We start from the raw sequence: 26,080 nt of genomic DNA, 5'->3' as shown, positions 1-26,080 counted from the left end.
ATAATCATTTATCAGCATTTTCTATATTTTTATAGTATAGAAAATGAGAGCTAGATCCTCAGTTGATGTAAATGGACATGGTTTCATTAAAGTCGGTCTATGATAGCAGAGGCGCTGACGCATGATCTCTGTGTGTGTTTGCATATATAGTTTTGGATAATCATTGCTTTCTCATGTAAATAAAGTAGTTATTGTTTATGAAATACAATAATTATTACATAAAATAGCTAAGGAAGCTGCACATAAATGATTATCTAATAGAAAAGAGAGGAAAAGAGCAGCTGCAGTGCTGCACGCAGCTACATCTTTTTCTCCTCCGGAAGTTGGTACTAAGTAGTTGCAAATTTAAAATTAGCTTGTCTTGAGGTTGTTAGACTTACCATCTTTGCATACCTTCAGTAGTTCTTTAAACCTGACATCTTTCCTGGTCTTGCAATTTGATTGCATGTAGCTCTCCAGGGAATAAAAATTAGTTAGCTGCTTGAAATGTTTATGAAAACAACTATATTTAGAATATCAAAGACTGCTGGAATCCAGTGAACTGTGGAAGCCATCAGCTCTTCCCATCCAACACGCTATGCTAAGGCAACGAGGATGTATCATCAATTTCCTTATTAAAAACGTAAAATAAAATGACATGAAAGTCTTCAGAGTTCTAACAGACGTTTTGGAGCACGAGCTTTCATGGGTGAATACCCACTTTGTCAGATGCATGCAAAACGTCTGTTAGTCTATAAGGTGCCACAGGATTCTTTGCTGCTTTTACAGATGCAGTCTAACCCTCTGATACTTCAGAGTTCTAGTTAGTTAGGGACATTTTCTTCCCCTCATTCCTATAAATATATTCTCTCTCTCTGCACAGGGCTTTAGTGTTAATTCTTTGAAGGATCCATGGTAACAGTTCAGCTAGAGTTACACATTTCAAAGCTGTGGACAAACTGAGACCTAATCCTCACAACACCCTTGTGTGTAAGTGTTATCTTCACTATGTAAATGGAGAAACTGAAGCAGAGACCAGGCTCTGAGATCCGGTGAGGAAGATGGGTCTCAGAGTCCGAGCCCCAACTGAGCAGGACTATCTCCACTGCTATTTTTAGCCCCACAGCATGAGCTCTGCAAGATGGAGTCTGACCCGAGCTCTCAGACTTGCTGCTGCAGGGTTGTGGGGTTTGGGTTAGTTGGTTGGTTGATTGGTTTGTTTTTAGTATGCAAAGGCAGAGCAAGACACTGAGATCAAAAACTCTTTCTTCCTTGTTCTTATCTTACTCCTTACTTAGGCCACATGATCTCTCATTTCTTTTGACCAATATTATGAATGGAAAACTCACATAAATGGCTAAAAAATACACCTCAGGCCCTTTATAAAAACACTTGCTAGTCAAGCAGGAGACTGATGAAGCAGGCATTTTAGCTGGTACAGATAGTAACGAATCCATGACCACCTAGGTTGCTGCTATATTGCTATATTCAATCGTCATTCAGAAGACGCCAGTGATAGCGAGATGTTTTTACAATGGCTAGCACAATGGAGACCTGGTCCATAATTGGGTCTAGAGTATCACAGTACAAATAATAATAGATTATAACTGAATTTCCTGCTCTAAAACATGAAGTCTCTACTGCTTTAACTAAAAGAGAATCTCCAATTCAGGGCTGCGGCATACATTGGGCAGTTTTGGTTCTATCCATCAGAGGGCAGTGGTCACAAACTAAGCCATTTGCGGGAGACTGACAAAGGCGTGAGTGGGAGTTCGGTGCCCAACACTCACTGATTTTTGACCTCTTCTGATCTCATTTACTCAGGTGTTAATAAAGAGTAACTCCTTTTACAATCCATAGAGTTAAACCAATGTAATGCTGGTGTGAGAAGAAAATCAAGTCCAATGGACCACCTATCAGCTGGGGAGAAACCTTGTTGACTGGTTAAGTTCTCCATTGTGTCTGGACACCAGTTAGCAAACAAAACAGTCAGGAAGTGTTTTTCTAGTAAAAGCCACTGATCAGACAAAGGTTAGCTGTTGTCTGCCATGCCTTTTACCACACACCCACAGTATTGCAAGAGTTTTATAGAAAAGATACTTCTGTCTTTCTCGATAATGTAGAGGGAGCCAAGGCAGATAAGAATATGTAGCATTGTTAGTAGGTTCATACAGTTGTTCTTATGCACCGTAAATAGTTTCAGGGGGTTCCAATTTGAATTTCCAGGTGCAGACTTGACCCTTTGGTTTTGGCTCCAGGGTGGATCCAAAGTTTGGGTTTGGATGCGTTCAAAATCTCACAAGACCAGTCTCAGGTTCTGGCATACTCAACTAGGGGGAAGCAATCATTCCCAAGGTGATAGGAGAACATTTGAGAGATGGCAATAGAAAGACGAGCTGACTATTCTTTATGCAAACAAAACACAGGCCACTGATCTGTATAATTGTATGCACCACACACAGGGAAAACCGAGCAATTGTTATCTGATACTGACACCTCCATACAACTCCTTTGACCCAGGGAGCTGTACAGCCAAGGGTGAGTGACACATGAATAGGGCTTTGCTAAGAAAATCTGGGCATTTTAGCAGTCCTGGCTATTATTGTCTCTATGTTTCTGGAGGTCTCATGCCAAGAATCTGTGGGCTGCCAAAACACAAGCTGAAGTGTTCCGCTTTGTCTCATTGTTCTGTTTGTAAATGCCCACGTAGATTGTCACTCAGGGCTTCTTGCTAGGATCTGTGGCAAAATGTCTGGTAAAAGTGAAATCTCAAAGCAGCAGCTGGTTGGATATTTTTTCCTGTAGCCTAGTAAAAAGCAACTCCATCCAGGAGACATCCAAATTTCCCCTGGGGTGGTTTCTCATTGAACAGCCACACATTTTAAAGGTTACAATTTATAAGTTGTTAAATTATAAAGTCACTAAAGAAATTCTGTCAATGGCATTGTTCTTTTGGCTGAACATTTTAAGAGCTCTTTTTGGTACAGATGTCCACTAGGGGCTCTCTACTCAGATCATGGGTTGGAATTCTGTGGCAGGAGCTCAGACTACATGATCTAATGCAGTGCAAATGTGGGCTTTTCTTGCAGCCACAGTCTCCTGGACAGTGATGGAGGGCAGGCACAGCAGTGGTCGTTCTCCGAGGGCTACCAGCAGGGGTTGGACCTTGCCCCCCTCTGGAGACACGAATCCTGGCGATGTAGGGTTGGGCTCCAGCCCTGGAGTGGCGGGCAGCAGACTCTGGCCATGGGGCTCCAAGCCCCAGCTGCGGCGCTTACCCCCCTTGCCCCTGGGCCCTACTGTCCCACCGTCCCCCACTTCCACCCTACTGATCTCCCCATCCAAGGCTTAATTTATCCCCAGGCTTGCCAGGACTAATTAGTCTGCTGCTTTGAAAAGTGATATTTGTATATTTGTTAATATCACTTTTCACAGCAGCAGACTTACTAGCTAGAAAGTCTTTTTAAAAAAGCAACCAAAAAAAAGGAAAAGAAGAAGCAACAAAAAAACCAAGAACCCACAGAGCACCTTATTTGTGTTTCTATTCTGTTTAGGTCCTGTAAAGTAGAGAGACAACTGTACATTATTTTTATTATTGAGTCTGCAAAAAGATTCAATAAATTACAATGATTTGGACATGTGTATGTGCATATATATTTGTTTTTCCTAAAGTTAATTAAGTATATTAGGAAAAATTGTCAGTGCAACCACCAGCAAGAGTTGCCTCAAATGGTTTAGAAATTTGATATTTAAAAAATGAGTAAAAATTATTCTTGAACCTGAAATTGTTTCATAATATGATATTGTAATAAGCTGGGCAGGGTGTCCATGCATACCACAGCCATCTACTGGATGGAGTCAGAACTGCTCGGCCACGTGTCATTGGCTCTATACAGTTAATAGCTAATGATGATCCTCCTTCAGCTCAAGTTATTAGGGTCATTGAGCTTGTTTTGGAGCAAATGGCTCTGGTTCTACCATAACTATCATCGTGAAGTTCCAGGTGACTAAAGGTATGTAGTACAGTGACAGTTACTAGCGGCTACAAATTTATTTCAAGATATCAATTTCGTATCCAATGATAGATCAAATTCAAAACTTTGGAATTGCCCCTAATTACAGTGTGTTTGAGTTTGGCCTGAAATTCCTCTTGCAATTGCTATTGGAGTGTAGCCATGTCACAAAATGACTTGAGTTTGGGCTATGTTACTTCCAGAATTGAAATTATGGTCCCACAGCAACACTCCAGCACAATGTGGTATTTTCTGAGTCATATTGTTGGCATGTTACTTTTCCTTTCTCACCACTGGTGCTTTCTATTAAACAAAATCTGACTCCTGTTCATAGTTACCCTGTCCCCGCTACCTAGTTCTTTCTGTGATGCTGCAAACTAAGGCAATGACATCACAGTTCTGTCCAAGCCATTAAATGAATCATGTCATTAAATGAATGATGCAGATGATCTAGGAGGATCATAAAGGAATGAGGCTAAGTTCTGCTTAGCTACACCCCACACAACCCCACCTTAAAGTCAACGAGGTTGAACAGCTGTAAAAAGCAGAGCCTGTCTTGGAGCTTCTACCTATTACCAACTAGCATAGAGGAAGACATCTCTGTGAGGATCCCCTTTCTTGGATATCATGGAATATCAGGGTTGGAAGAGACCTCAGGAGGTCATCTAGTCCAATCCCTTGCTTAAATAAGGACCAATCCCCAACTAAATCATCCCAGCTGGGGATTTGTCAAGCCTAACCTTAAAAACATCTATGGAACGAGATTCCACCACCTCTCTAGGTAACCCATTCCAGTGCTTCACCGCCCTCCTAGTGAAAAAGCTTTTCCTAATACCCAACCTAAATCTCCCCTACTGCAACTTGAGACCATTATTCCTTGTTCTGTCATCTGGTACCACTGAGAATAGTCTAGAGCCATCCTCTTCTGAAACCCCTTTCAGGTAGTTCAAAGCAGCTATCAAATCCCCCCTCATTCTTCTCTTCTGCAGACTAAATAATCCCAGTTCCCTCAGCCTCTCCTCATAAATCATGTGCTCCAGTCCCCTAATCATTTTTGTTGCCCTCCGCTGGACTCTTTCCAATTTTTCCACATCCTTCTTATAGTGTGGGGCCCAAAATTGGACACAATACTCCAGATGAGGCCTCACCAATGTCGAATAGAGGGGAATGATCAGGTCCCTCAATCTGCTGGCAATGCTCCTACTTATACAGCCCAAAATGCTGTTAGCTTTCTTGGCAACAAGGGCACACTGTTGACTCATATCCAGGGGCGGCTCTAGACATTTCACCGCCCCAAGCATGGGGTCATGTCGCGGGGGGAGCTCTGCCGCTCGCTGGTCCTGCTGCTCCAGTGGACCTACTGCAGGCGTGCCTTTGGAGGGTCTGCTGGTACCACAGCTTCGGTGGAGCCACGGGACCAGCGGACCCTCCGAAGCCACACCTGCGGGAGGTCCACCAAAGCCGCAGGACCAGCGGACCCTCCGGGAAGGCTTGCCGCCGAAGGCACCCTGCCTGCTGCCCTCCCGGCAACCGGCAGAGCGCCCCCCCGTGGCATGCCACCCCAAGCACGCGCTTGGCATGCTGGGGCCTGGAGCTGCCCCTGCTCATATCCAGCTTCTCATCCACTGTAACTCCTAGGTCCTTTTCTGCAGAACTGCTTCCTAGCCACTTGGTCCCTAGTCTGTAGCAGTGCATGGGATTCTTCCATCCTAAGTGCAGGACTCTGCACTTGTCCTTGTTGAACCTCATCAGATTTCTTTTGGCCCAATCCTCTAATTTGTCTAGGTCCCTCTGTATCCTATCCCTACCCTCCAGCGTATCTACCACTCCTCCCACTTTAGTGTCATCTGCAAACTTGCTCAGGGTGCAATCCATGCCATCCCCCAGATCATTAATGAAGATATTGAACAAAACCGACTGCAGGACTGACCTTTTGGGCACTCCACTTGATACCAGCTGCCAACTAGACATGGAGCCATTGATCACTACCCGTTGAGCCCAACGATCTAGCCAGCTTTCTATCCACCTTATAGTCCATTCATCCAGCCCATACTTCTTTAACTTGCTGGCAAGAATTCTGTGGGAGACCATATCAAAAGCTTTGCTAAAGTCAAGGAATAACACATCCACTGCTTTCCCCTCATCCACAGAGCCAATTATCTCATCATAGAAGACAATTTGGTTAGCCAGGCATGACTTGCCCTTGGTGAATCCATGTTGACTGTTCCTGATCACTTTCCTCTCCTCAAAGTGCTTCAAAATTGATTCCTTTTCAGGGCCTGCTGCATGATTTTTCCAGGGACTGAGGTGAGGCTGACTGGCCTGTAGTTCCCTGGATCCTCCTCCTTCTACTTTATCTTGTCCTAATTCCCCATCTCCCGTGGAAGAGCTTGCAGGGCCAGCCCCTGAATGTGGCAGATCCTGGAAATCCATGTGGAGGCCCGATACCTCCACACCAGTCTTTCTTGTCTCCTAGCAGGGCTTCTCACCCCAGTACATCTGTCCTTCGAACTTCCAGGGCTAATTTTCCTGGGGGGAGTGTGGCTGAGGATGAAGATCTATCAATAGTGTCCTCCCCACCCAGTTTCCAGCCCTTTCCCCAGCACTAACCATGGACCATGTGGAGAAGCCTCCACAGTTCCCAGAAGAGGAGGAAATGGTGTCAGGGATGTGGCTTAGTTCTCTTTCATGTGTGGAGATTGCCTTCCTGTGCATGGAACTAGGGAATAGAATCTGACCCCAAAGCATTTCTTAGGGGGATTCCAACAGATCCTATTGGCTTCATCCCTATTACATTCTAGCGGGTTTTCCCCAGAAGTTGATCTCAATTTTTGGAATGATTGTATTCATTTACTAAATGGCTTCGAGATTAATGAAATTTATCCTGGCATAAATAAAGCAGGAGGAATCAAATCTAGCTCATAAGTGTTTAAAATAACAATATTTTACCCTTATAGTATGAAGCATCTTTTATCTCAGGATCTGAAAGCCATTTACACACACAATTTATTAGGCCTCCTAATTACTTCTGTATGGAAGGTAATTCCCACCTTTTTTACAAATGGGGAAATTGAGCCAGGGAGAGTAAGGGACTTTTTTTTTTTCAAGGCCCGGAGGCCAGGCTTTTGAGTGCTCAGCACCCACCAGGACATTAGGCATGAATTTTCTAAAGGGTTTGTACCCATGACTGAAGTCAGATTTTCTAGGGAACTCAGCACACCATGTGGCCACTTGTTTTGGTGCCTAAATGAGAGTCGATCTCTTTTGAAAATCTGGCATTGACTGTGGATGCTGAGTAATTTTCACAAATTCTGGCCAATGTCCCACAGCAGAGCCAGGTGGAGAACCCAGAAGTCTTGATGCCAAGTCCTGTTTTAACCACTAGATTATGTTTCCTGGTCTATTCAGTCATTCCCTTTAAGGATAATTTTGACTGTTGGCTTTTGTCAATAGATTTCATAACACTAACCATTACTTGCCCCTTATTTTACTTTTTGTTCATCTGGGCAGCAGTTTGGAAAGAGCATAAAATGGATCCTCCTGGATTAACTTAACTGATCCACGCTTTCCTTGAAGTAGTCTTCAGCCTAAGCATATTTTTTATCCCTGACAGAAAGCAATTTCCTTTCTCCCCTGTGTGTCCTTAGTCTCTTGATTCATGCTGTGAAACACCCTGCAAAAAAAATAAAAAAAAATCAACTTTACTGACCTGTTGCTGATTCTACTGTCAGACATGCCGTCCTCATTTAAAGAGACATGGCACGTCGCCTCTGATGGAAGGAGCAACGTGAAAAGGCCAGGTCTTAGAAAATGTATCTTTTTCTCCAATCTCCAAGGTAATGTCAAACCACGAAGGGAGAATTGCTGTGGTACGTTCACCTGTTTAAATTGCTTTTTGCATTTGAGAAATGTTGAGATTAAAATTGGAGAAGGCTCAAAGAGCTAATGGGGATCCTGCAACTGAAATTCCATTAGGATGAATGTCTCACTCATGGTATTTCTAATGTATTATTCAACCTGACACCAAGAAGACTAAAATGGAAACTGTAATATATTTGCAGTTCAGGGATCAAAGGTATTTTTCAGTCAGAGCCAAATATACTCTCTTCATTGCATTTATACATGAGAACCAATTGTCGTTTTTTTTTGGGGGGGGGGGGGGGTTTGGTCATTACATGTTTCTCTATATAGGTCATTACTATAGCTAGCAGTTTCCCTGCATTTTAGTAAATTGCAGTTCAGCAGAAATATTAAGATTTAATGCTCGTGGGGATGGAGAGTTTGCCTCGTTATTCTTCTCGCTTAAGATTTTGCACATGGCAGGAGGTTCCTCTGCATTTATTTAAATACTAAATGGTAAAGTTCTTCTGCAGATAGCCGATGTCCTTTGGAAGCTGGGATGCAGTCTGCAACACTGGACCCCTGTAATATCAGAATAATTGTGTGCGATATTTTTCAATTGTTGCCTGCTGGCCAAAGGCTCAGTAATACTTATTTTTGCTTTAATGAAAAAATACCCAAACAACTTTATTTTCCAATACAATTTCCAGCATCTGCAGGGCAAGGACTGTTTCACAATCTGAAATTTTATCATGCTGCTCTGAGGAAGATCTTTTACATGAGAATCCATCTGTGAAATCAGCCTAGGTCAGATTCTCATCTTAGTTTGATGGGTGAAAATCTAGAGTGATTCTATTAGCTGATGTGGCATTCCTCTGGATTCACACAGATATAAATGAGATCAGAAGCTTGCCCTATAACTCAGTGTACCGGATATTCCTTAGCATCAAATACCAATGCCTCTGGAAATGTGGAATTAGTAAGCACTGGAGGAATATGAAATTGCTGTTACTGTCAAGGAGGTTAAAACAATTTCAAATAGTTTTTAAAAGTTACATTTATCTGGTGACATAGAGAATTAACAAATTATAATTGTAATATCTGGGGAAGATATCTCCATGTGTGAGATGCTAATCTCAGTTGAAGCAAATCTGGGATGAATCCATTGATTTAAAGGGAGTTGCTTTGACTTTACACTGGTATTATTGAGAGCAGAACCTAGCCTCATGGGTCTAACCTGGATTTTTGAACTGTTGAAGTACAAACGGGTCCCAAACTATCCATCTCAGATTCTTCCTTGGCCAATATGGATGAGATTCAGTATTTGGGAGCTTTAGTTCTAGGGAGATATCAAGACAGGACTGATGTATTTAATAAAACTGCTAGTTCCTTTTTTGCTTTGTAGCGAACCCAAGGGCAAACTTGTCCTCTTCCATCACTACAACATATTATGCTCTTGTTCAGTATACAAAACGTCCCTGACATTAATGGGAAATTGCCATGTGAGTGAGTGCAGAATTATGTGCTGAAGATTAGCCCTGCAGAAAAGAAATCCAGAGGGCAGGTCAGAGAGAAATTTGCCTTTCTGTATATTTTTAAGACCTCCGGTCATCTGAGACATGTATAGATGTTTGCTTGATGAATCTAATAGCCCGTGCTGGAGTTGTCATGACGTATTATGCCACAGCCTCCAGCAGATATTTTTGTTTGCTGGTCACTTGCCATCAGCGACGAGTACTGGAGCCATTGCTAAGACTGAGTTTGCATCTCTCCCTAAGAAGAAAACATGCACAAAGTGTGGTCTGGTGATTTTCCCAGGGATCTGAAAGTCAGGACTCTTGGGTTCTCTTCTTTTAGTCACCAATTTCTATGCCCTTGGGTAGATCACGTAACCTCTCAGTGTTTAAATTGGTCCGCTGGTAAAGTAGTCAAATAACACCTATCTCATTAGGGTGAGATAAAGAGACGATGCATATGTCTACACTGGAGCTGGGAATTTTAGTGCACTAGCTAATTTTAGCACACTGGCTAGATCGGAGCTAGTGCAGGTGTCTCCCCTCAGGCTGAGAATTGCACCTTTGAGCTCTAGTGTAGACGTAGCCTCAGTTGTGGTCAAATGTTTCCCCTAGGAGTGTGGAAGGCCATAAGCAGAACCATTGTAGTTCCATTGTACAAGAGGGCAGACCATGCAGTTCCCTGGGGTGCTTCCCTTTCCATGGTGGGGGCAGGACTTGGGAGGGGGGGATGTTAGGGAGTAGCCAGTGGCTCTGCTACTGCCTCTGGTTTGCCAGTAGGGAGACCAGACAGCATATGTGAAAAATCAGGACGGGGTGGGGGGTAATAGAAGACTATATAAGAAAAAGACCCAACAATTGGAGCTGTCCCTATAAAATCAGAACATCTTGTCACCCTATTTGCCAGAGAATCAGCAGTGAAGCCACTCCACCCCAAGCTGTTAGGGGGAAGATTCCTTTCCCCTGCACACCCACCAGCGCCTCTTAGCTCCTGTCTCTCAGTCTCTTTACAATGGGTGCAAGTAGGGATGAAGGTGGGCAACATTTGGCCTGTTATATTTGCAAAGTGCTCCAGAGAACAAGGTTTGAGCTTGGGACTTTCTTCCCCAAAGCACAGACTTCTGCCACTTGACCTAAAAGAGTAACTCCACTAGCTGGCAGCAGTGACAGACTATTATCCTTTATGTGGACTAGCCACTAGGGGAAGACACAGTGCACAGTTTACAACTATGTGATACTTGCATGAAAGGGGCCATTAAAAAGGTGTGCCTGTGCCCAATATCCTGTAGACAAAATAAACTGATCATGTAATGCAAATGTAAATTTTTTAAAAAAAAGTAAGGAAGTAACAGAAAATTATGGGAGGGAGCAAAGCTTGATCTGCTTTCTTTTAGGAGATATATTTAACTTTTCTAACAGAACACGAGTTCAATGTGGATTTTATTTCCCCACCTCAGATTTCATTAAGAAAAAAAATTACTTCTGTGCTGCACTCCTCACTGGAGTGAATTTTTCTGCCTGACTTGTGGAGATTTATAATAGAAACGCCGAGAGACCTTAATTTATAAGAGTGTGAACAAAGCCACAGTAATGGGCCTAGGGGAAGAGAGAACACGTAAACAATAAGATGGCTGAGTATAGGAAGCAGTGAGGGTCCTGAGGACTACAGATAGGAAATGAAAAGCACATTGTGCAAGGTCTTGGTATAAACAGCCAAGTAGCCCAGTTTGATGAAGCATCCATCTCTTGTGGTGATATGTTGCAGAACCACATTAGACAAACGACATGTAGGAATTCTGCAAGCGAACACAATAATCACGTACTTCATATGATGGGTGATGGATGGAAAATTTGCAGGAAGAAATGAAATCATTGATTCTGCATTAAATTCTGATCTATTTGTAGTGGAGCTTCATGTAGTTCTGGGCAGAACAGGTGTTTCTCCACAGGGACACTGAGCTTACTGGAAGGGAGGTTTGGCCTCCCACAGCAAAACCTGATGTGCTGAAAGGAGGAGGGGTGACTATTTGAAGTGCAGGTTCAAAGCCACTGTGGGCAGGGGTGTGGATCAGCAGCAGTCCAACAACTAGCCCTGATTTAATTAACAGGAGAGAGAGAACTGGAGAAGAAATGAAGGCAGATGGAGAAGGCAAGAAAAAGAGGATCAGGGAAGAGGACTATAAAGTAGAGCTGGGTGGGAAACAGTTTTCCTATCCTGCAAAAATCTTCAAGATCAATTTTTTTTCCCTTCCAAATCAGGACAAAAAGTCAAAATCTTGAAATGTTCATGAACTGGAACTACAAAAAACAAACAACCCCCCCCCCACATACTCCAACAACCCCACCTCCAAACAAAACAAAAAAATGCTACCTTTCATGTGGATCAGTTGAAACATTTCTATTTTGACCAGTTTTTATTTAAAAAAATATTTTTACTCTAATTTAGCTTTAATTTCAAAACAAACATTCATTTCGAACTGGAAAACTGGAATTTGTCATTTTGAAAATATGTTGTTTCGTTTTGATCATTTCAGAATGGTCTTTCCAATTTTTTTGGAGTCCAAAAATTTGTCAGGAGCAACCCTTTCCCACAAAAAGTTTGGTTTCGACAAATCAGCATTTTCTGATGAGAAACATGTTGTCAAAAAATTCCCAGCCCTCTCGTCTTTCTAGACTGTATGACAATCTTATCACTGATTGCTGTTAGCTTTGGATCAGGCCCCATAAAACCCCAGAGCCTCAAGTACATATATTGCTCATGGAAGAGGCAGGGAGAAAACACACCGAACTCTATGAAGTTCACTCCTCAGATCAGCTTTCATTTCTTCACTGTGGGGAGGACTGAAAGCCTGGGTGGCTCAGAAGAGAACCCAGCCTCAGTCCGCACAGAGGTGGTTTCCAGGCAGGACTGGGTCCCTCCATGGTGTTCCTTGGTCTCCCAGTGCCTCTTGGCAGTATGGTTCCTGAAAGCCCTTTATCCACCTCAGAAAGGCGAAGGGCTGACTCAGTGCTGATACCAGTGCCTAGCATTTGCAGTGCTCTCTCACATATAGATCAAAGGAAAGTCAGTATACTTATCCTCCTTTGACAGATGGGTAAACTGAGGCAGAGGGAGGGCTGAAGTGCCTTGCCAAACGTCACCTGTGTCAGTGGCAAAGCAGGAATAGAACCGAGCTTTCCTGTTTTTCATATCCTATGCCCTATCCAGGAGATCACATAATTCTAGGGACTCAAACTATTCCAGGTCTGTTGCTTATGACTGGGATTGTCAAAGAAGGTGAGCTGGAATAGTGTACACTAACAAATTGCTTCTTTCAGCTTTAATGTGTGGGATGGGTGTCATGGTAGATATGTAATTTGGAGCGAAATTTGTGCTAATCCTGTTAATTGCCAAGGTGGATGGCAGAGAAATGAAGGAGAGGGTGTGTTAATTTCCTTTGGAACAAGTGTGAATTTTATAACCTGCTGCTTGTATGTGTTAATTTTTCAGTTCCCCTAACATTATTAGCTGTATTAATGCCTTCACCAGACCAATCAATGCATCAGGAATCTTTGCTCATTGCAGATGGCTGGAGCTATTCAGAGTTCCTTCGCTTTGGTCTTGACAGGACGGCTTAATAGTGGATGGATGGAAAGCGCCTGCCAATTATTCAAATCACAGGACTTTCACCTGCTTAGTATCATGATGGCAGGACCTGGGTTAAAGAGGAACCTCCAAGAAGCAAGTGTAAATCGTAGAGCAAGTTGTTCATGTGGAATGAGAGGAGGGTTGACTTCTCAGTGCGCCTGTCCAGTTTTGAATACCATCTGAGTGGGAAATCTGGGATTGGATTTTATCTGAACCCTGGCAGTATCCAGGATCCGGTCTCCCAACCCAAAGGGTGCAAGTCTCCCAAGCTCTTATGTACTCAGGAAATTGCCTTCCCGTCCCACTGACAGACTCCTTTATCTAGGAAAGGCCTTTCCCCATCACTGCACACCCTTGTGCAGCTTGCTTCTCATCCCTCTCCCTGGAAGAGGTTTTAAAGAGGTAACAGGCTGTCCTTAGACTCAGGGCTTGTCTACATCAGAAAGTTGCAGCGCTGGTGAGGGAGTTACAGCGCTGCAACTTAGGAGGTGTACACATCTGCAGGGCACCACCAGCGCTGCAACTCCCTGTTTGCAGCGCTGGCCGTACTCCCGTTTTGTCTCGGGTGTAGAGGATCCAGCGCTGGTGATCCAGCGCTGGTAATCAAGTATAGACACTTACCAGCGCTTTTCTTGACCTCCGTGGAATAAGCAGGTATCCCAGCATACCTGAGGAAGCCTCTGGTAATCAAGCTGGTCTCCTTCCCCGGCTTGCTCTCGCGTTCCCCGAACCCCCGAGCAAGCAGGTCTCCTTCCCTGCGGTTTGCAGGGTGGTTCGGGGAACGCGAGAGAAAACCGCGGCGAAGCTGGTCTCCTTTCCCGGTTTGCTCTCTCGTTCCCCAAACCCCCGAGCAAGCAGGTCTCCTTCCCTGCGGTTTGCAGGGTGGTTCGGGGAACGCGAGAGCAAACCGCAGCAAAGCTGGTCTCCTTTCCCGGTTTGCTCTCTCGTTCCCCGAACCCCCGAGCAAGCAGGTCTCCTTCCCTGCGGTTTGCAGGGGGGTTCGGGGAACACGAGAGCAAACCGCGGCGAAGCTGGTCTCCTTTCCCGGTTTGCTCTCGCGTTCCCCGAACCCCACTTGAAGCCGCCCAACAGCGCTGCAGTGTGGCCACATCTAACACCACTTGCAGCGCTGGTTGCTGTAAGTGTGGCCACTCTGCAGCGCTGGCCCTATACAGCTGTACTAATACAGCTGTAACAACCAGCGCTGCAAAATTTTAGATGTAGACATGGCCTCAGGCATCCATAATAAACCCGAGAACCTGTTTCAGTTCATAGGAAATAAGAGCTTTAACCATTCTAAGACTGATACCTGCCTTCAAGCACCCTTCCAGAACTGTCAGGTCCAACTGTATCACAAGGGTCTTTGTGTGCACAGCTGTATTTATTAGCTAAGGAGGCAGTGTGGTTTGGGGGATTTAGGGCATAGAACTGGGTGCAGGGAGACCTGGGTTCCCTTCCGAGCTCTGTTACAAGCTCCTCATGTGACCAGGAGCATGTCTCTCCATTACATTGTCTCCCAATATATGTCTGTGTGATCAGTGGGATAATGATACAGACCCACCCTTGTATACTGTTTTGAGAAATGTGGATAAAAGAGAGAGAGAGCACACGCTAAGCATTATTTTTAAGCATTACTCACTGGAGAGAGGTACTGAAATGCTTGTGTGAGTATTTCTTCTGGGGGGGCAGGGCTTAATCTATTTAGTTCAGTCGTAAAAGGATATGAAGTATTGATACAACAAATAAAACAATAGCATCCTGGCTAGCAGCAGACCTTCTAAATTTCCTCATCACCTTTGATCATCTTTTTTATCTAGCCAGAACTTGCCTGACATGGCCCCAGAATAACAAAGCAAGCGCTAGAAACATACTAGCAAGCTATAAGACTTCTGATTCGAAAAGCTAGGTTTTCTCCAAATAGGCGCCACAAACGCTGTAGGTTACAATATTAGTCTTCTGAGTGGTTGTGAAAGCCCTGGCTATGAGTACATACAAAATGGAAAGTATTTTGGCAGTTCTTCATCAACTAGACAATAAAGGATTCTTCTAAAAGAGTCTAAGCCTCTATCGCTCTCTCTCTGACTGGGTCTACATCTGTTGCAACTTGCAACCTTAGAACTGAATTTTTCAAATGCTTCGTGGCTGTTTTACGCAACCTTTCCTTGTAAGCACTGGACTTCGTTGCCAGGGTTACTATACCTGGCACGCTCTACAGAGCTATTTTTTATAGCAGTGGTGAACTGCAATCACTGTTGTCAGAGGTCAGATTTAAACTAGTGACTCAGGGCCTGATTCTTCGATGAGTTATTTGTGGGGGTAGAGGTCACCCTGCAGTGGAGCTAATTACATGATTGGGGTCTGTAACAGGTTATGGTGCCTCCTGCTGGTTGCTCCAGGAATTAGCTCTGTCCATCAGCAGGGCGACCTCCTCTTGTGGTGTCTCACTCTCTGTCTCTGCTGTCTGTGGGGACCCGCATTGCTCCCAGACCGTGGCATCCTCTTCTGGTCATGGCCCTCCTGCTGTGCCCCAACTCCATTGTCTCCTCCCTTCTGGGGGAACCGGCAGACCTTTGCCCAGCCTCTCACCACAGTGGCATACTGCAGCCCCTAGTCCAGCCCCTCGCTCAGGGGAAAACTGCCATCCTTTGGCTGGCCACTTCCTTCAGCAGCCAGTGGGGCAGAGTGGGAGGCACAGGTTCACCCACCCATCACTCTGGGCCCCAACCCAGGGACCCTCTAGCGGGCAGCTGCTCACTGCCTCTCCTTCCCCCTCTGCTGCTACCTGCTTTCCCTGGGCCACTTCCCCACAGCCCCAGCACCTACTTGGCCCCTGTATCAAGGCCTCAGTCTGGGAGCCAGCCAGCCAGGCTGGGCTCTGCTTGCTCCCCTGACCCTGCCCACCGCTGCTCTGTCCCAGGTCCTTCTCCTCCCTTCAGCTCCAGGGAGAGACTGAGCTCCTCTCTGCCCTGCAGCCCTTCTTATAGGGCCCAGCCTGGCCTTGATTGACTTCTTCTAAGCCTTCCTCTGGTTGGCTGGGTTCTGCGCAGCCACTCCAAGGGCTGCTATTAGCCCTTTGCCAGCCAGTGAGGAGCAGCTGCATATAGATAACTGGTTCCATAGCCCATTAGACAAATTCCGTAAATCTATTTGCCAGTCCACTACTCTTTTTTTATAATATTTAAGGAGACTTTCCTTTCCATTGTTCTAATACTCCCTCAAAAAAAAAAAGACAATAATATTTTTCTCTTGTCCATTTTATCCTTTTCCAGTTGGCAAGCCCTCTGTTTGCAGCTGAAATGAACGTGGCGTTCTTATTTTCTTCCTATTAGTTCATCTAGTCCTTTTATGTCAGCACAGCTGCAGGACAGAGTTAGCTAGTGATTCTCTGCTCCTCCTGTTTGTTGATTCTGCATCGGAAGAGCACTAAGCATTTAGACTGATATATTCAAAGCTGCCTCCTAGGGAATTTGGACAGTCAATTCCCATGAAAATTAATGAGAGTTGGGAGTCCAAAACAGTAGACAACTTAGAATATTTCAGCCCTAGCTGTTTTACCTCTATGATACCTTGGGTAGGTATTTAGAAAAGAAAAGAAATGCACACACATCTGTTTTTTTTTAGATATTCCAATCAGACATTTTAAAGCAGATATCCATCTAAAACCAGAGACTTTTGGATAATTGTGCATTTCTGCTTCAAGTTGGGGAGATAAACGGTAGTGCAGCAGCAGTAGCATGCACAGCAGCCAGCAGCTGCATAGGCTAACCACTCCACACGCAAACACACCTGCACCCCATGGGTACATACTCGGGGCAGCTAGCTCGTCCGCTGCTTACCGCAGCCTGTGTTACCACAAATACCCTAGGAATCGCACCTCTACCTCCAAGTGCAGATGTGGCCTTTGCTGCGTAGTGGTTCATGGAAGTTATATGGCTGCAGGTGCATCATGGGATTTATAGGACAGACAGGGAGTTGGGACCCTGGCCCATAGGGGTGAATGGTGGCATCAGGTGCCTGAACCCCAGCTCCTGTAAGGCAATGTGGCACTATAGGGAGATTCAGTTAATGTGGCACTGGCGGCATTTGAGACATTCCAGGTCAGTCCAACAAACTGAAATGAAATATTTCAATTTAGAAATATTGAGTTTTGATCCCAAATTAAAAAAAAAACCCAAAAACATTGTTTCCTAATCAAAAAATTTCTGACCTTAGTGTTTCATGATACATCAATAGTTTAACTTTTCATTCTGATTTGTGACGAAAAAAAATGTTGAAATGGTGGAGTTTCCCTGTGGGGTGGGAATTCCGATTCTTTTGCTCAGTTCTAGCCAATAAATTTCCAGCAAGCTGAAAAAAGAGATGAGGCTGTTCCTATACCACTGAAGTTAGCTGGGGCTGCTCATCACCTCTGAAAATCAGGGCCACTTCTTTTCTTTAAGCGCCTAAGTATGGTTTTAAGAACAAACCAGGCTTGAAAATGTTAGATATAGGATTTACCATAGTGAATGTATCAAATCCTTACTCTGCAATCCTGCCTCTGACTGTGACCAATATTTGATGCTACAAAAGAAGGCTCAGATTCCACCATAATGCACCTGACAAACTGTGCCATGAAGGCAGAGGAAAAATTGTGGTGCTGGAAAAAATCCCCATGTGTGCTGACAGTCGTATATCACTTAAAACCTAATCACAAGAGCTGCTGAAAGCATGGCTAGCTTCATGTCCAGCATAATATATTATCCTCCCACATCAATAAGCTCTGCTGAAATATTTGTCATGATGCTGCCTTGCGTTACCTTGAAAGTTCCGAAGATACGTTTTAATACTGAATGAGTCTCTAGAAGAGCTCTGGATTTCTGGAGAATCTGAAGCTGCTGATAATTAGCCCATCTTTCAAACTAGGTTTCTCATTAGTTATGTGGTCTGCTACTTCAGAATGTTTTATTATTGTTCACTTGTGTATTACATAAGCACATAGAGGCCCCAACTGAAGTCAGAACAGTTAAAAGTCCCATTGGTGGTGCTGCCCAGCTAAAGCAGACTAGTGCCTACCTTTTCTGACACCACGCTGTGCCCCAGAAGTGGCCAGCAGCAGGTGCGGCTCCTAGAAAGGGGAGACACGGGGCTCTGTGTGCTGCCCTCGCCTTGAGCACCAGCTCTGTACTCCTCCCATTGGCCGGCAACTGGCCAATGGGAACTGGGTGGAGGAGCAGTGACTGCTGCACCGCTGACCAGGAGCTGCCGGAGGTAAGTCTGCACCCCGACTCCGTGCCCCAATCCCCTGGCACAGCCCTGAGCCCCCCCAAACCCGGAGCCCCTCCTGCACCCCTGATTCCTCAGCCCCAGCCCAGAGGCCTGACTCCCTCCCGCACACCAGCCCCCTGCCCCAGCCCTGAGCTCACCTTGGGCAAGTTGAGATGCACACTTGGGCTTTCCCTAGCTGTGGAGCAGGATTTTGCGATATTGTGTGCAATGAGAAGAGGAGGCAGTTAGAACAAGGAGTAAGGGCCTATGGAGAAAAAGCAGGCACCAGCAATCTTCCCAAAACAAACCCAGAGTAGATGGCAAGAAGAAGGAGAAGCCCAAAACTTGCCTGGAGCAGAGCAGCAGGTGAACTCCTACTCCATGCATCTGAGGAAGTGGGTATTCACCCACGAAAGCTCATGCTCCAAAACGTCTGTTAGTCTATAAGGTGCCACAGGATTCTTTGCTGCTCCTACTCCTGCGTTTCTTCTTTTGATGGTGTTGGTGTTGCATGTTAAAAAGAATTTTTTCATGTTCCCTTTGGGGAATGAGTGCCTGCTAGCGGCCTAACATGCACTCTGCATGAGCACAGGAGCCACTCTTTGCACAGTGAGGAACGAGAGAGGGGATTTTCCAGCATATGGACTTTTGCCACCTAGGAACCTCAGTCCCCACAGCAGATTCGACAAGTCAAATCTTGGTCCCATTGAAGTTGGGGGTGGGGAATTTACCACTGGCTCAAAGAGACCATGGTTTGCCCTCATTCCTTCCCCTTCAAGTGCATCATGGTTTTTTGGAGGTTATGTGCTTCTCTAATGGTTGCACCGTGCACAAAATTTATCCTCACTGTCCACAATGTAATGACCTGAAACCTCAAAGTACTTGCAGATTCTTATTGATGACAGCTCTGTAAATAGGTCAGGTAGCCCAGGCAGCCGCGTTACAGAGTAACAAGGAGAGCTGCTTTAGGGTACAGGATCCTGCGTCAGAGGCTCTTTTGCCATGCAGCTTCCTGAAAGGATGACAGCAATGGCCAGGCACGACTCCACAACTACTACAGTCACCCGCAAGGATAGCCTGGAGCGCCGTTTGCTATTGGTCACAGGAGGAGGCAAAGCTTTGTTGTATATCAGATTTTCCAAAACCTCAGATTAAAACAAAAGAAGAACCAGACGGTGTCTTTAAAGCCTCAGTCCATGGTGGAGGGGATGCACTGCAACAGGATTCCTGGAGGAAATTCTGGCTGAGTCGGCCAGAATTCCGCCTGGGAAATACATGTGGCAGTAGCAGCTCTGCCACTCTTTTATGGGAATGCAGCGTGTGTCTGCATGTGAGGGGCATGTGTGTGTGTCAGTGCATGTTCATGGATGTGTGGATGGTCCTTCCCCTTCTTTTCACCTCCCAGGAGGCACTGTGGGGGAGAAGTGCTGTGCTGGGGGCTGCATTTGTGCCCAGGAGAAGGGGTCTGGGAGGGAGACATCTTGTACCCCTTTGCCCCCTATCCACTTATGTCCCCACACAGGGTAGGACACTACCAAGGCCTATGACAGCGCAAGAGCCAAGAATGGTAAGCTTTACTGACTATGTGCTATTCTGCTCCCTGTACAGCAGAATCTCTCCAAATTCTATCCCAGTGCCCACAGGAGCATGTGTAAACCCTGGAATGGATTATATGGCTTCTGGCCCCAGTCATTCCAAAGTCATGATCCAGCATATTATTGATATTACTGTTTAAAATATGTCCATCCAATGCTCCAGGCCCCTAATACCAACTATTTATGAAAACAATACAAGGCACAAGGTACGTCAGTGCTCAAACCATAAGAACCCTTCTAAATCCTCCATACTCACTGTCTCATCCTCCAAAGGCTCTTTGTTCTATTTCACATAAAGAAGGAAGAGGAAAGATGGGAGGTGAGGTGGGTAAGAGAGCTGCCAGTTTTGGAAGGAACTTTAAACGGTTTGGATCACCATTGACACTTTGGGAATCAAAGTGATTCTTCAGACTTTTTGAGGCACCACCCTACCCTGCCACTAAATTTCCAAGATGCTTCTTAATGCACAAAAGACAAAGCATCTATTAACTGCCTTCCCTGTAGTAATGTGGAGAAGCTGTTGTGTCCACAGCTGGGTTAAATTGTTAGAACCTCAAGCACATCCCCTTAGCTGGTGCAAATCACATGCAGAAGAGCCCATGTATATTTTATTCCCATTATGGCTTTTGACTTGGGTGATGGGGTGGATAACATTCAAATGTAAATGCGAATTTTCAGTATTAAGTAATTCCGCTGGCTTGTGACCATGGGCAGCTTTATCATAATGTATCTCACCTTCAAATATGATTTTAATTTAGTTTTAATCCAGCTGCCTGCCCCCCTTTAACATTACATTGGAAATAATATTTCACAGTGCTGGAACAATTTATATTGCCATAGCGATGCACGTACATGTGTTAGAAGCTCCTAGGCCCAGGAGAAGCTTTGGCTCATGTTATCAACCATTCCACCACTACCTCCCTTAATGTATGTGATACCTTGTGTATAGATATAAGAACGGCCATACTGGGTCAGACCAATGGTCCATCTAGCCCAGTACCCTGTCTTCCAATAGTGGCCATGCCAGATGCTTCAGAGAGAATGAACAGAACAGGCAGTTATTGAGTGATCCATCCCCTACCATCCATACCCAGCATCTGGCACTTAGACACTTAGAACCCCCAGGGCATGGGGTTGCATCTTGGCCAATGGCCATTGATGGACCTATGCTCCATGAACATATCTAATTCTTTTCTGAACCCATATATACTTTTAACCTTCACAACATCCCCTGGTAACAAATTCTACAGATTGACTGTGCATTGTGTGAAGAAGTATTTCCTTTCCTAAATTTCATTACTTAGCATTTTTAAAGTCAGATTGTCAGAGAACTCTACACACAATTCCTAATTCATAAACAACCTTGGCAAATCAGGACTGGCAAATGTACATTTTACACAGCTGAAGCATAGTTCAGAATAATGTGCTACCATCAACTGAAAGCTTATCAGAGGGTTATACTGCATGAAACTAGAAAAAAGAGACACCGAAGAATAATTTTAGGCTCATTTATTTAACGGACATACAGCAAAGATGAAAACTCAAAACTTGCGATGGTTTAAATGCAAATTGCCTCATAGATTTTTCCAGTATGTGGAATTATTATGCAGAGATAAATTTGAACATTAGTTCATATCATTGTGGTTCATATACATTACAATATAATAAAGTGCATTTGCTTGGGGACCTCAGTGAGCCATGAACATGTTGCATCTGATGCATTTTCACACGAAAAAGGAGCAGGGACAGAATTCCCCCACATACTACATCTGGGTTTGGCCCTAGATTGCTAAGGCTAGATTAATATTTCATGTCCTGTTATTCAGCATAACAAACTGAGGCACAATTTTGTTGAGTTTTATTGGTTTTCTCTCTCTAGTTCTGCCACCTACAACTCATACACTCTCTGTTTTCCCCTCTCTCTGTCTCTCTCTTTATCTTGCTATTGTGCAGCCTGGTCTAGTGAATAGATCACCAAACCTGGAGCCAGGAGACCTGGGTTCTAATCACAGTGCTGACGCTGTCCTGCTGTATGACCTTATGCCAGTCGCTCACTTCACCCCTATAGTGTGCCTCTGTTTTCCTTCCTGCCCTCTGTCTGTTTATTAGTTTAGATTTGTAAGCACTTTGGGGCTGAGATTTTCTCTTACGTATATTCACAGTGCTCAGCACAAAGATGCTTTGGTCTCAGTTGGGGCCTCTAGATGCTAGTGTAATACATTAGTCAAAATATTATTTTGTAATAAAATGTTAACCCTTACAACTGAGCATTCCCAACCTATGAATTGGGCTGTCTACTCTGTGATGTAAACCCTAAATATTCATTCAGGTGTAGGTGGTAATAATTAAACATACATAGATAATAACCCTACTGTTTTATTATCCATATGCCTGTGGTGTCATGCTCTTAATCTTAAGAGAATGAACTTTCAGTGCTGCGAAAGCATGTGTAAGAGGAAGAGGCTGTTCATATAGGGAACTGGACCGCTTATGCTTGGTAATGGGATAAGGAGATTTTCACCTCTAGATTGCCAGATAGAGTCCAGTTCCCAATCACAAAAGCCACCATTTGTGTTTCGCATCTTTTATCTGCACTCTCAGCAGAGAAGTCAAAGAATTGGGATTGAGGCACAACAGCAGGACAGGAGGAGGAAATCTTCCACTGCTGCTTCCCACTCTGTAGCTGTTCTGTGATGAAGAAGAATTCCTTCTCCTGGGCTGTCAATGCAGCAGTTAGCACAAGGCCTGAAATTACCCCATAACTCTCATTAAAAATGAACAGGCTTCTAAAACAGTGTAGGGCCTTGCTATGGAATACAAGCCATGTGCCATATTTGTCCATATTTCATTAACCTCACTTTCTGTTTTCAGCTGGGGGTCAAAAGAGGAAGTGCTGACATACAGAGGAGGAAGGTGGTGTTAGACAAAGAAACACACATTGGAAAACATAATCCCAACTATGCATACAAAGTGATGGGATCTAAATTAGCTTCTACTATTCAAGAAAGAGATCTTGGTATCACTGTGGATAGTCCTCTGAAAACATCTGCTCACTGTGCAGCAGCAGTCAAAAAAGTTCACAGAATGTTAGCAATCATTAGGAAAGAGATAGATAAGAAGACAGAAAATATCATAATGCTACTAGATAAATCCATGGTGTGCCTACACCTTGAATACTGTGTGCAGTTCTGGTCATCCCATCTCAAATAAGGTATATTAGAACTGGAAAAAGTACAGAGAAGGACAACAAAAATGATTAGGGGTATAGAACAACTTCTATATGAGACAAGATTAAAAAGACTGGGACTGTTCATCTTAGGAAAGAGATGACTAAGGGGGCATATGTTAGAGGTCTATAAAATCCTGAATGTTGTGGAGAAAGTGAATAAGGAAGTTCTATTTATCTCCTCCCTCACACAAGAACTTGGGGTCACCCAATGAAATTAGTAGGTCACAGGGTTAAAACAAACATAAGGAAGTACTTCTTCACACAACGAACAATCAATCTGGGGAAATCATTGCCAGAGGGAATGTTGTGAAGGTTAAAAGTATAAGTGGGTTCAAAAAAGAATTAGAGAAGTTCATGGAGGATAGGTCCATCAATGGCTGTTAGCCATGATGGTCAGGGACACAATCTCATGCTTTGGGTACCCCTAAACCTCTAACTGCCAAAGCTGGAACTGGATGACAGGGGGATAGATCACTTGATAAATTGTCCTGTTCTGTTCACTCTGAATCATATGGCACTGGCCATGGTTAGAAGACAGGATACTGGGCTAGGTGGACCATTGGTCTGACTCAGCATGACCATTCTTATGTTTTTAAGAATCTGGGGTTCTGATTTTAGATTGCATGCTCTTTGGGGAAAGTGATTCTCTCTCTCTCTGCTGAGAAACAGATCTTGCACATTTTGGGTTGTAATCAAATCTATACCATCATCATCATTAATGAAGCCCTCCTGGCATGAGGAGAAGTCAGAAGTCCTAGGAATCTACCAAGAAAAATGCCTGTTGTGAAACATCAGGCCAGACATTGCAGACTAGAAAGATTTTAGGGAATAATTGTTTGGTTGCTTGATTGAACCAAATGTCTCAACTTTTAGAGTGGAGATGGTTCCAAGTCCCATCACTGGGATCCAGGTCAGAACTCCCAAAGTTAGCAGACATTTGGATCTGGCATTTTGATTTAGGCATGTGTCAGCTTCAGAAGTGTAGCCACTGCTAGTATGGTACCTGTATAGTCACTGCCAGTAGAAGAAGGGGGAGACTATATGGGCTTCTGCCAACTTTCTAAATTCCCATGAAATTCTGTCTCCATAAGGAGCTCTAAATATTATAGCTGTGTGTGTTATAGCTCCATCAGAAAGAAAGGTCAAATACAGCACAATGTGTAAGTAAGGAAATCTTCAGGAAGAAAAGTGAACAGTTTGGTGCATTCACATGAGTTTCTGTCTAGCTTCTCATCACAGCACTATTCCAGGGCTTTTGCATGGAAATGAAATGCTAAATTAGCCTTTAGTAGCCTTATTATGTAACAGTACATTGTAGCATATGGAATGGAGTAACAGCATCTATTGCACATGCAATGTTCTTGCTAGTGACTCACTCATAGACTCTAAATACATTCATGGCATAAGTGACTCTGCTTCCTTTAGTCAATTATTTCATCTAAGGTAACATGCTATTGTCTCAGCTGCTAATATGTATGCTTTAACCCTCGGTTAATTAGCCAGTCTAGAATATGGTAGCATCTGCCCATCCTTTGGAAATTTCAAATGTTTCCAGTGATCCCAGTCAATTCTCCTGTATGATTTCAATGTTCTTTGTTTTCTTTCTCTCTGCCCATAGCCGTGCAGTCTATGCATACCCTGAATGACCAGCTCTCGCATTTTATCGTGAACAAGTCAAAAATGCTGGATGAAGACAAAGATGCTTTCTTGCCCAGTGAAAAAGAGTCTCTGAAAAATTCCATGATGCTAATGAGACACCTCTTAATGGATGCACAGGTATGAAATCAATAAGCTTGTATCTGTTGAGACACCCGGGAATGCACATTGCACAGATCCAAAGACGGCGCTTCATTTTTATGGCAGGTTGAAGCTGTGAAAAAAATGTCAGCCCGCTACGTTTGGTTGACGCTGACTTAGGCCGCTGAAATTCACAGCCATGGAAAGGACATCTCGGTTCAGAGACTATTGGGATTGTAATGGGCCAACATGTTGGATTTAGGATAGGAAATTACTTTAAAGTCACAGAAGAAAATGGAGTAATCTACCTGTCAATGGCAATCTAGCATTTCTTCCATGAAAGTGAAAATCAGTTTGCTACTGAACATCTGTGCTGAATGCCAGTTTAAGGGTGGCAGGCACATAACATAATTGCTTGGTTTAGCTATGCTCCAGACTATGACTTGCACATAAACTCACGACTTTTCAGGTGTTTCATTGAGACTTTTTGCCTTAGTACATAAGAATTTCTCAGAAAGTCTGTACGCAGTAAATGTATCCCTCTAAATATAAGAAACTTCTTAAATATTCAATACATATTTAAACTCCCTTTTAAGCTTTACAAATATATCTTCAAATGAAAAAGGGATCCTATGTTTGATGGCTGTTTGAAAACACAACAGACTCCCTTCCCTTTTGTCTAAGTCCTAAATTCTGAGTCTGTTACCAAGAAGGCCTCTGATTGTTCATAACATTTGTGCATTTTATCTTCACCTTTGATGTGTACAGGATACTCAGAATTTATATGGCGTGGGCGATGCAGGCACCCCAAGTTATGCCAATCCTTTCATTCCTGTTCATCACATCCTCTCTTCAGACTGACAATGGGTAACTCTGCTCAGCTGTGCTAATCAGTGGCTGCCAGTAACAGAAATGAAAGGGAGTATTCTGGCCCTAACAAGAAAAGGAAACATAGAACCGTTTGCAAAATAAAAGAGGAGGAAATTATTCCGGCACGGATTAGCTGCATTATGTGCAAAATCCTCTCAGCCGGGGCTTTTCCTCATCATAATTCCATGGCTAACCCTGTGTTGCCTATAGGAATACCTACCTGGATTGCTGCAGATAGTGTGCAAACATGATTACTCAAACCTCAGTTAACCAAACTGTTCACTTACTTCAGCTCAGTCTGTGGACCTGTTTCCTGTGACTTGCTTTTACAAGTACTTAAACAGGAAATTTAAATAGAAAAAACTACTTCTTTCATGTATTACTCCCATAGCCTCTCACTTGGAACTTGGTGGTTATCTGAGCAAACACAT

General features: G+C 44.0%; 1 protein-coding gene across 3 annotated transcripts in view; it reads left to right on the top strand.

The window, feature by feature from the left end:
* KAZN (kazrin, periplakin interacting protein) overlaps positions 1 to 26,080 on the top strand; it is a 719,120-nt gene that overhangs the window by 99,740 nt on the left and 593,300 nt on the right. For all 3 annotated transcript variants that reach the window (XM_030537473.1, XM_030537471.1, XM_030537472.1), the window contains exon 2: positions 24,661 to 24,818. In XM_030537473.1, the coding sequence (XP_030393333.1) occupies positions 24,661 to 24,818 (158 nt within the window). The remainder of the gene's footprint in view (positions 1 to 24,660; positions 24,819 to 26,080) is intronic.

The sequence above is a fragment of the Gopherus evgoodei genome, chromosome 18 (assembly GCF_007399415.2).
Source record: "Gopherus evgoodei ecotype Sinaloan lineage chromosome 18, rGopEvg1_v1.p, whole genome shotgun sequence".
Taxonomy (NCBI): domain Eukaryota; kingdom Metazoa; phylum Chordata; order Testudines; family Testudinidae; genus Gopherus; species Gopherus evgoodei.
Note: the sequence above shows the minus strand (reverse complement) of the source record. Positions and strands in the feature narration are given on the sequence as shown.